The sequence below is a fragment of the Sinocyclocheilus rhinocerous genome, unplaced genomic scaffold, assembly GCF_001515625.1.
Source record: "Sinocyclocheilus rhinocerous isolate Xijiao unplaced genomic scaffold, SAMN03320098_v1.1 scaffold773, whole genome shotgun sequence".
In the NCBI taxonomy this organism is placed as follows: Eukaryota; Metazoa; Chordata; class Actinopteri; order Cypriniformes; family Cyprinidae; genus Sinocyclocheilus; species Sinocyclocheilus rhinocerous.
The window spans coordinates 328,742-340,998 of record NW_015642873.1 but is presented as its reverse complement, the minus strand read 5'-3'; the positions used below and the strand labels follow the sequence as shown (position 1 = coordinate 340,998).

The following is a 12,257-nucleotide window of genomic DNA, read 5'->3' as shown; positions in this document are numbered from 1 at the left end:
TCCCTCCCTCCCTCCCCCTCATAAAAACACTTTCTCATTGGATCTAAGCAAATTTCATTGGTGACCTATTTTGATCTAAAAAAAAGTGAGTTGTCACTGAAAGGTGAGGAGTTTGCATCTACGACTGCAGTAGATATTTTAATAGTTTGTCACCCTTTAAATCACACTGAAGTAAATGTAAACCTTGAAACTCAATATTATAAAACAAATGCCAAAACTGCGACATTTCACTGTAAATGCAACTGTCCACTTGCTTCTTTTGTAGAAACAGAAGCTGATCTACTATAGGACTATGTGGGGCGATGTGACCAAAATCTTATTTCACAATATTTCCTGATAAAGATATATTTATCACAATATAGGCCCTAGTTATTTTTATTTTATTTGTGCTATTAAAAATAAGAACAAAGAAGCAAATTACAAAAAATTAATCCCATACAATAGAAAAAAATATACAAATTAGTTTTTCAGTACAGTAACCAAGGTTTATTTAACATGTAGTAAGAAATACTAAATTGAACAATCAAATGTAAAAATACTGCATAGTCTTCATTGTATGAATGAAGTCATTCATTCAAAAACAGTTAGTGATTTTCTCTTTTTTTTGTTGTTTGATGCATTAATGAAAAAACATTAATAAAACAGACAGCAACAGTTTATTAGGTTGCTGTCACTTTAAGAACAAATGTGCGGATCTAATATACTGATAAACATCCAATTTACTCCTAACTGTTTACATTCGCATAGAACATGGCAGACTGTGTTTACACGAATACTACAAAATGGCACATTTTGGCATAACTGTGTCTGTATTTGACCATTCAAGTGCAATAAGTTGCGAAAAAGAACTGAATTTGGGATTGCATGCTGTCTGAGAGAGCCGGTGTACCGACGAAACATGCTACCTATCAGATTGTGCTACCAAAAATATATTTGCATTGTTTTAAGGGTAAGTTTAGGGTAAAGGTAGGTGTGGACGGGTAGGTTTAGGGTAGGGGTAGGTATGGACATTAAAAAAGCCTCAAACCACATGAATAAGATGCTGGTAGCACAATCTGATAGGTAGCATTTTTAACTATCGATTTGTGCTACCTATCTTTTTAATGGGAGGTAGCACAATCTGAGCAGGTAGCACAAATCGTCAGAACACGGGCTTTCTATACGTGTGGTTTGGATGTGTGTCCATCAGCGCAAGCACGTCATTGCGGCTTATTGTACTTAGTATAGTAGCTGATTTTACCATCAAACACATCCCATTCTTTATTTTCTCATTCATGTAAGTTTCTTTAAAGGTCCCATATTGTCAAAACTTAAATTTCCTGGCTTTTTTCACGATTACTGAGGTCTAGGGGCTATTTAACTACCATATAAGTTTCAAAACAGTCAGTCCACAGTAAAATTCACACAGCCTGCTTAAAGTTCTAGCTATTTTTCACGAACCGTTGTGACTTCCGTAAAAAGTTGACGTCAGAACTACACAGTCACTGCCTTCAGTCACCACCCCGAGCACCGCCCACCGTCCCACTCTCCTTTTGCCAAACCCCCAGACAACTTCGCGTCCATGCTTTTGCTGAGCAAGGACAACACGGAAACATGTCGAAAAGGTTAACTTTAACCACGAAACCAGATCGGCCGACCTGTAACGTTACACTCTCACTCAAAGGATGGACGATCTGACAGGATTGTTACTATGAGGTTATCACATCTAACGTGTATAGTAAAGACAAACTCACCGTGTCTATCTAGTCATGATGAAGATGTATATACATTTCAATTTCAGCAGGCAACTATTTTTACAGCTACATTATTGTTCCAGCCACAATTAATCACAACAATGTATATACAATTACAAATGATTATATATGAATCGTCAGTTTGTTGTTTTACACACATGCACACAGACATTATTTCATACACAACATAGTCGTGAGATGCAAGAAACAGACATATGGCAAGAAATCTGTAGACACGCCCATAACAACAAAAGACAATACTTTATTAAAGCTTTTCTGATAAGAAGTGTGCGCTGCAAACGCAAGCATTTTTGACGATCGTTTCTGTCCAGTCTGCTCGTTTTATCGCGTTTAACCACAGCTGTCGTCGGCGGTATTTTGTCTGGCAGTGGCAGCAGATATGCGATCAAATTTCTAATTTGAGGCTGTATTACGTCGATTCTGGCACCCAACATCACAAGAAGATGATATTTTAAGCTCCTTATGTAGCCGAATCTGCGCTGGTTTGAATGGGCCGCCTCCAGTGTCCCCTTTGTTTTGCTGCCTCCTGCTAGCGCTGTGACGTCGCTGACTCTAGTTACCTGTGGTTGGCCTGGCCGTGCGTCACTCAGAAAACAACAGGCCAATCAGAAGAGAGGCTCATGAATATTAATTAGACAGACCAAAATCGACCTGTTCTCAGCAGAGCTCCTGAGAAAGGAGCTGTAAAAATATATTGAGATGGTTTTTGGTACTTATACCGCAAATATATATATTCTTAAGGACATCAAAACCTCAAATAAAACTCCAGAAAGGTGTACAATAAGGAACCTTTAATACTCTAACATGCCAATAGCATTCAGTAGTACAGCAAAGTAAAAAAATGTAAAACTTAAAATAGATTTTTGAAATTTGTGAAAGTAGTAGAAGACAAAACCGCAATTCATATGTGAATTGATTTTTTTTCTTCCACCCATATGATGAAACAACAAGCAACATTTTACATCCAGATGCAACAATTTCCTCTTGAAAGGACAGATTAAGATTTAATTGTCTGAAAAGCAAAAAAACTAAACAAAACAAAAACAAAACAAATAAAAAGTAATGTCAATTAATGTAAATAAACTAGTGCTGTCAATCAATTAAAATTTTTTACTAATTAATCGCACATTTTTTTCTGAAATTAATCGCAATTAATCCCACCTAACATTAAAGTCCTTAAATATACTTTCATATTGCAATAATTTCACATTCAATCTTCAGATCAATGTACAAACAACATAAAGACAGTATATTTTTTATATTTGTTTAATGCCATCTTTTTTATGACTGAAGGCCAGTATCACTGATACTAACACTACTGATGTCCCTATAAAATAGTTTTTCCCCCCCTAATATTTAATAGAGGTGTGCCGCTCCGATACTGGCATTTTCTGCCGGATCGGGGTATCGGTCAGACGAGACCGATCCAAATCCGATATTGTGCGTATACAATTCTGGGTTATTGTTAAGCCCCACGAAAGGCACAAAATAATTATAAAGCACAATAAAGTTTTCGTGCACTATATTCCAAGTGTTCTGAAGCCGTTCCGTAGTATAATGTGAGGTACAGATGAATATTTAAGTCAAGTTCACTTAAACTCTCCTCTCTGCTGCAGTTGTCAGTCATCCTTCATTCAGCGTTCAAACTGCGCGTCGCGTTTGGTTACGACAGTCAAGACGATAAAACTCTCACCAAGATGATTCAGTGTTCCTATAATTATACTTGATCTGTAGATAAAGATCAATGGTTTTGCATAAAAGGACTTTATCTCGCTGGAGTTTAGTGCTGTTTCTAAATCACGTTACTTTCTACCGGGTGTCTGTTAGATCACAAGACTGGAGTAGAGAGCACTATGAATTGTTCTTCACGAGCACAGTAACTGAAATGTAAAACTCAAACTATCACACAGATTTAATACACTATGCATCAATATCTCTTCACTTTGTGCTTTGAACTTTTCTATGCGGAGCGCTGCGCGCGGTGACTCCGGGTTGCTTCAAGCGCATCATTCTGCGCACGGGATGCGCATAAGCGCTTTGTGCCGCTCTGTATTGAGCCTTTCATATCATAATACTTTTGCGCAATGAAAGATTATTAATAGCCTTTCTTGTTCTATCTTATCTATCATATGTTGCTGCCTCATTACTGTGCTATACATTTAAAAGAAAGGTCTTTTAATTTTATAGTATATATTTCTATATACACATATTTATTGTTTTTCATTAATGTATTTTACAACAATACAAAGAGCAATGTGCAACGTGAGCAACATTTTACCAGATTTAGTCCTACACCTATTTACTTTTATTTGCTCCCCACTAAATAATGTTTTTTCACTAAATGTTTAGATTTTATAAAATTATTGTGCACTCGTGATTTTTCTAGAGTAACTTTTACTACTGAATTATCCACTAACCTAGTTTATAATAGTATTTTTGTCATAGATTATGATTATATATTTTTTCATTTTCTTTATAATAATTACTTTTCTTTATAATGAAGTTGTCTATATTTAGTAGATTGTGTGTAACACACAAAAGAGTGATGATCAGGTCAACACGCTGAGGTATAGAAATTCTACACTGATTTTTATAAAAACTGCGCTGGTATCGGATCGGTATCGGTATCGTCCGTTATTCAGAATTTTTGGTATCGGATCGGGATTGGTTCTGAAAAAATGGTATCGAGCCACCCCTAATATTTAACCATTGGTAATTTATTTGCACAGGTTATTAGTAGGTTATTTGCCTGACAATAATGTACATTATGTGGAAAATAATGTGTTTTTTGAACCTTAAACCGCATAAACACATTTCATTACACCAAATACACAAAATAATGTTCTTTTTAGCAACATCATATGACCCTTTTAAGAGTTGCCGCTGCTGAACATGACGTGGATCTAACACGCACTGTATTTTCTCTCAACTCTCTTTACCTTTTCTGACCCAATTCAGGTCTTAAAGTCTCTACTAATGAGCTGACGAGTTAAATCGGGTGTGTTAGATGAGGGAGACAGTGCTGGGCTGCTTCAGGACAGTTTTGAAAACCATTTCAGAGACATGTTCTTAAACCATAACATAACATATTACATGCATGCACAGTTTTAAGGCAGCTTTAATCGCAGTTGTGAGTGAGGTGACCAATCCTATAGCCCTGCGTTAATTGCGTTAAATATTTTTAACGCGTTAAACTGAAAAAATTAATCACCTGCATTAACACGCTATTTTTGACAGCACTAAAATAAACACAATGTGAAAGTATTATTTTAAGTTATTAAGATTTTTGGTAAAATATGACTTCACACTCTCTGCTCACAACTCACACTTTTAACTAACAAACAGATTTTTATCAACTTTACTTCAAAAAACAAAACCATAGTGATAATTTTACACTGGGTAAGAATGTTTAAAATAATGCTAAAAGAGAATAAAAGTTTTTATTGTTGTCATTGATTTCTCTTTGATAGAATATGACACATCATTGCACACGTGAGCTGACATGACACGGTTTCAATTGTTGTGACGTTGTTGACATGGTTTCAAATTGTTGTGATCACGTTTTAATGACTGAAGAGTTGTCTGCAAATTGTCGCCATGAATGACTATGCATTAAATAAAATAATAGAAAAACATCTGCACACCGTTATTCTCCCTTTATTCAAAAAAGTTCAAAATAGCAACGTTTCGGTCAAAGATCTTCGTCAGACAAACACACCGTCTTTTTTCTATTATTTGATGTACCTTTTGATCTTGCACCTGGCCAAGACATTTTTGGATGTGCGTACTTTGACCCTTTCTTATACATGAAATAAAACAACTAATTGTGCCGATTCATGTTTTGAAAACATATTTACTATAACTGAAAATAAACCAACACCATTGCCGTCTTTTTTCTATTATTTGATGTACCTTTTGATCTTGCACCTGGCCAAGACATTTTTGGATGTGCGTACATTGACCCTTTCTTTAAACATTATATAAAAAACAACTAATTGTGCCGATTCATGCTTTGAAAACATATTTACTATAACTGAAAATATACTGTATAAGTCTAGTAGCTAGTTTGGTTTCTGGTATCAGGCAGCAGTGATTTCATCTAAATCAATAGGACAGTCTACTAAAACTGATCGACGAGCTTGAATCTGGCCCACAGGCCGACAGCTGACAAGCCCTGGTTTAAATCAGGAACAGCCAGGAGAAGTAGAATTGTTATAACTACACATAGTGTGTGTGCCTTTACGAAAACAACATAAAAATGACCTGAGCTAACTGTGTCTGCAATAAAGTGGGGAATGTACCTTTCATGCACACCGTCTCCTCTGGTCCGCTCGTCCTCTTTCTTCTGTCCGCTGTTGTTGGCTGCGTCTGCTCTTTCTGCAAAAGTGGAGACAGATTTCACAGACAAAGCTCAACTCAGATTAGTCTACAGCATTACATAAACAGCACTTAAACGCAAGGCAGATATCTCATAATTTCAGGGGAGAGTTTTTCAGGAACTGTGAGTCCTACAGCTCTTTTCTAGCACTCAAATTCCTGATCGTATTAAAAGCGAGTTTCCTACAGCAATTTGTAAGAAATTATCTCCTCTGATAACAAGCGGAGCAGAACAGGTCAAAGTTTTACTGTGCCATCATGAATCAGAAGTCATGAGGGTGTAGAAAAGAGGAATGTGGGAGGGACCAAAACGAACATAAGCTTCCTCAAAACTATTTCATCCACGGCAGGAAATTTCAAAGGAAAGGTTTGGCAACAATGGTTTCTGCATTAACACAATAAAGTTTGGTAACAAATCCTTTATACAGCTTTGACTGGCTAATATTGGCCTGCACTATGCTGGCGCCAAGCTACATGTTTCAATGCCAATGAAGAAAGACATAGCCAGAAACATGAAGACTTGATTAAAGTCAGCATGAAATTTACAGTATAATTTATTTGTGCACAAGTTCCCTTTTTTTGACTTTGTAATGTTTAATCCAAATGTCATAACTGGACCTTTTGTTGAAACGACAAACAAATAATCTATTACACTCAGATGAATGTCAAAATACAGAAGACAAGATCTGTTGCTACTTCTGTTTCATTGCAATTGTAATAAACTAAATAGACACACCTGCCCATTATGTTTTTGATTAAACACTTTGATATTATAAATTAATTTCTGATGAATATGTCGTTTTTGTGACCTTGGAATGGACTAGATACCCTGCTTAAATTTCGAAAAGACACTCATGAAGTAGAAAGTGAGGAGACATCGGTCCAAATGAAAAAACAAAACAAAACAAAAAAAACAATTGAATTACACTTTTTTTTTTAACATCAAGATTTTAGGTTAAAATTTATATCCATTACAATCCAATGTCTCACAAAGACTGTGAAAATTATTATAATTTTTTTTTTCATTTATTTGATGAAAAATACAGAACAAAACAATAATATTGTGCAGTATTACCGGTATTACAATTTAAAATAATAGTTTTCTGTTTTAATATACTTTAAAATATAATGTAATTCTCTAATGCAAAGCATGAACATTTGAACATCATTACTCCAGTCTCTTTAGTGTCACATGATTCTAAAGAAATCATTCTAATATGCTGATATATTATCAATTTTGGAAACAGTTGTGCTGCTTAATATTTTTTTTATCAGAATTCTTTGATGAATTAAGAGTTTTAAAAAAAGAACAGCATTTCACCAGAAGAACCGAGTTATTTTATGTCTACTCGGAATGTTCCTGTCAAACCGAACTAATAGAAAAGACGTTCGTATTTATATACATAATGAGATCTCTGTAGTTATCGGTTTACTTTGTTTAAATTTATATCTAACCGAGAGCACTTTTCTTACCATTTAATCCAGTCGTATTAGACATCTCCCTGTTTTTGCATTCTGACTGTAGTTACAGACGGACCGACTCGACTTCATTTGAATAGCTTTTGGCACAGAGTCCTACTATGCTGAAGGTTTGGCTCATGAATATTAATAAAGTCATACTGACGTCACCTCGTAACCTTCCTCTAGCGTCCAGTCACGAGTCTTCACAAGCGCTCATTTACCTACGTCAGCTTTGCAGCCAATCAAATAGGCCGCTGGCGTCACTTCATTATTATTCATGAGCACAGCCTTCGCCATAGTAGAATTCGTCGTGACGCTTCCAGTTTGCAGACTAGAGCGGTCTAACACAAAGCAATCGATTGAGAATTAGACTCAACTAGCTAATAATGTTTTCACTATTCCAGCCAACTTTTGTATAATAACATAATAACACCGAAATTCCAGTGTTATCTTCCTTCCAACTGTAATACAACTATATTGCAAATATTAATTCTGAAAACACTTTATATTGTAGAAAGTGTGCTTGAGGACAGTGTTGTTACTGTTATCTAAAACTTTTATTAAAGGGGTCATATGATGTTGCTAAAAAGAACATTATTTTGCAGGGGCGCGGGAAGATGCTTTCGGTTGGGGGTGCTGTGTGTGTCCGTTAGGGATGGGCGTATCGATCCAAAGGACGCAAATTTGTAGATTAATCTTTCATCCTCGTAAATAACAGCAATTCACAGGAGAGCTAAACCCAACATCGTGCTAATATTGGGGATGGGCGTATCGATCCGAAGTATCGATATATATCGATACTGACGTGAGTATCGAAAGTATCGATACTCAAACAAAAAATATCGATACTAAGGTGTGTTTTATTTACCAGTGATTTTGTTAATTTAACAACAAAAAAAAACGTACAATATGCATTGAATTGGACGAATAACCTTTGTTAGCGAGTAATTGTGTAGGATAGAACTATTTTCCTGCTCATCTGGACACGCAAATGTTGCAAGACAAAACTAATCAATCATAGAGAGATCGTTCACTCACTTCTGACAGTGCATTCAAACGGCTGCGTTTCCCAAAAGTATCATAAGAAAGCATTAAAGCTTTTGGGAACGGCAGCCCTGAACAATGCTCTGGATTTGACAAAAATTGAATGACATTCAATTTTTCCTCTATGCCCCGCCTTTTTGAAAGCGTCGATTTTTACAAAGCTCATCGATCTGAAAAGCAAGGTGTGCTGTGATTGGCCAGCTATCCAGTGTGTTGTGATTGGCCGAATTCCTCAAGCGTGTGACAGAAATGTTACTCCCCTTACCATATTGTGATGATGCCCTATCCGGCCGGAGCGATTTGCTTTCACAACGAAACACAGCGCCTTCACGACATGGCGGCGCAACAACAATACTACAGCGAGAATAAAAGTTACGCCTTCTTTCTTTGCGTGAACATTTGGGCGGCGTTATGCAAATCTTCCCACATTGTGACGTAGACATGTGGGGGCGTGTTAGAACGAGCCGTTTTAGGTAGGTGTGGCTGACTCTTAACTTTTATAAAGAATATCTCTTTGGATTTGAGACTTTAGTCTTTGCAACTTTACAGATCTTCTTTATGCACCAAGAGCTTGTAACACTCCAAAGAGAAAGGAAAAAATGAAATCGCATCATATGACCCCTTTAAAACTACCAAAAATAATTTTTGTTAATTGAAATAATTCTGAAATAAGATCAAATACTAAAATTGTACAAAATAAAGCCAAATAGATTTTTTTTTTTTAAAAAGATAAAAATGACAAAAACATAAAAATGGCTAAACAAAAGTTTCAAACAAAAACTTAAAATATCAATTCAAAATATGAATACTACATCAGTATGTAAGCAATATTAGAGTGACACGGTTAATGGTTAATAAAATGATGATTTCTCTGGCATTTCTACAGGAGATACAGATGATTACTAATGATCTAACAAGCTCGTGGTTTCGCTGAGGTTATAAAACAGTGCTGATGACGCAGTGCTGGCATGTGGATGTACTGGTCTGTTTACTAAAGCAACTTCATGCAAACTGAAAGAGCAACGACCACGTTTCTTCTGTAAGGGTTTCAGTGTTTGGATGATTATAGAGACCACTGTACAGTAAGCAAATATTCAGTTTTTATCACCAATTAACACAGAGCAGAGACATACCACAAGTCCATGTCGAACCTACTTTATGGACTTTTGTAAAGTTTTTCCAAAAAACACTTTTTGTGGAGTTTGTCAAACAGGCATATTCATTTGTAATGATGTGTTACACTGGAAGAATGCAACGCTTACCCGATTTAAAATGACCAGCTCTACACACAAAAAAGCATGTAAATAAGTTTTCATGCTTCACTGGAGTCTTTGCACACCATCTTCTTAGGATATGAGTGACAGTACATCATGTTATGAACATGTGCAAGTAAAGCTTTTTTATGAGGCTGCACTTATTTGATCAAAAAATACAGTAAAAACTATAATACTGTGAAATTGCTATTTAAAATATCTGTTTTCTATTTGAACGTATTTTAAAATGTATCTAATTCCTGTGGTGGCAAATGCAACGCTTACCTGATTTCTTCATTTGTCTCATCTTGACAGTCGTTGCTCCAATTGACTTTCTTAGTGATCGAGCTCCTTTTGACATCTTACGGTACTTAGTGAGCCAGTCAAATTTTGGTTCTTCCTTCGGATACTGCTCACAGACATCTAAAATTTTAGAAGACTAATTTATTGTTTTTACATAGATGAATTAAACTTCCAGTTTCAGGATAAAACATAAGTGATAAATACATAGAAAAAAATAATGATATTATGAATACATGAGTCTAACTCTTAGCTGATTACTGCCTCTAAGAACATCAATCATTTCTATGTACTGTATATTCTGAGAAAGGCAAAAAGGAACTGTATTTTTCTTCTTTCCTCTGCTGCCGTTCTCTCTCTCAAAACTATTAGCCGTAATTTCACACTAACTTCAACATCTAATCACACAGACGAGCTCTAACTTCCCTTTGCAAGCAAGTGGCTGCTGGTGTCTGAGTTTCTATACGACCACAAATTATCTACAGTACAACCGTGTTGCCGCTTACCTTGCAAATTTCTAATATTCTTCCGGTTAATGAGCACATCTGCTGAGCCCCTGATACTCGTCATCAGCGCTCAAGTGATGAAGGTCCTTCTAGCATCTGTTAAACATCACTTAGCCTAAGCATATTTCCTCTTCAGACCTTGTTGACTTTAGTTCGAGGCGTCAGATGAAATTACTTTCAAGCGTTCATCTTTAAATCACGAAAATGCACTGTAGATCCACAATCATTAGAGCAAACAGCTACTTATTCTGTATCTTAAAAGCCACAAACTGAATAGAAGCAGACAACCTTCTTTTTTAAACTCAAACTCCGCCTCTCACACCCTTCTGTTCCGCAATCTTATTCTTTCTCTCGTCTTCCTTAACGTGTATTTGCTAGAATTAGCTGTTGTCTGAGAGTTGTCTGAGCACACTGGCTGCTTAGCTTCTTCAGTCTGAATAAGCTATAGATGATCTCAGTTTATTTTGTGAAGATATATATATAGCACTCGCAGGTTGTATAGCTGGGCGTCCCTGTTATTACGCAATGATTCCAAAAGTACCATTTTACCAGGTAAATGAATGACAGAACCAGTCAGCTGATGTCTTTGAATGGCTTTCAGAATTTCGTTAGCATGAATGGATACACGTTTGGCAGGTTTGCTATGGATGGTATCAATGCAACGTTTTCTTCTGCATCACTGCCATGTGGATTCCCCTTCATTTAATGTACTACTCAACATGAAAAACCACATAGTTCTACACAAAAGTCTTTTAAAAGTTTTGGGGTCAGAAAGATGTTTAATGTTTTTGAAATAAGTCTCTTCTGCTCACCAAGGCTGCATTTATTTGATCAAAAACACTGTAAAATCAATAATATAGTGAAATATTATTAAGATTTGAAATAACATTTTTCCCCATTTGAATATATTTTAAAACGGAATTTATTCTCGTGTTGGCAAAGCTGAATTTTCAGCAGCCATTACTCCAGAAGCATTTTATTTATTTATTATTAGTAATATTAAAAACTGATTTTGCTTATTATTTGTGAAAACTGTGGTACATTTTATTTGTTAGGTTTCTATGATGATGACAGCATTAAATTGAAATAGAAATATTTGGTCACATTATAAATGGCTATAATGTCACTTTTGATCAATTTAATGCATCCTTAAAGGGGTCATATGATGCTGCTAAAAATAACATTATTTTGTGTATTCGGTGTAATGAAATGTGTTTATGCGGTTTAAAGTTAAAAAAACACATTATTTTCCACATACTGTACATTATTGTTTCTCCTCTATGCCCCGCCTTTTTGAAACGCGTCGATTTTTACAAAGCTCATCGGTCTGAAAAAGCGAGGTGTGCTCTGATTGGCCAGATATCCAGTGCATTGTGATTGGCCGAATACCTCAAACGTGAGACGGAAATGTTACGCCCCTACCATACTGTTGTTCCGTATGTCCCGGCGCGACGAGACAAAAACATTAAAACCCATTACAAACGAAGCATTTGTTGCATCCAGTGGGGACATAATTACAGATTATAATGACTTATACTGTCTTTTTACACGTTGCGTTGCAT

The 12,257-nt window shown here is 35.9% G+C and overlaps 1 protein-coding gene across 1 annotated transcript in view; it reads right to left on the bottom strand.

Annotated features, from left to right (window-relative positions):
- Nucleotides 1-12,257, bottom strand: part of LOC107756921 (type II inositol 1,4,5-trisphosphate 5-phosphatase) — a 60,676-nt gene that overhangs the window by 42,222 nt on the left and 6,197 nt on the right. The window contains exons 5-6 of the mRNA XM_016574250.1: nt 10,175-10,312; nt 6,056-6,131 (exon numbers count right to left, since the gene is read on the bottom strand). Coding sequence (XP_016429736.1) covers nt 6,056-6,131; nt 10,175-10,312 — 214 coding nt within the window. The remainder of the gene's footprint in view (nt 1-6,055; nt 6,132-10,174; nt 10,313-12,257) is intronic.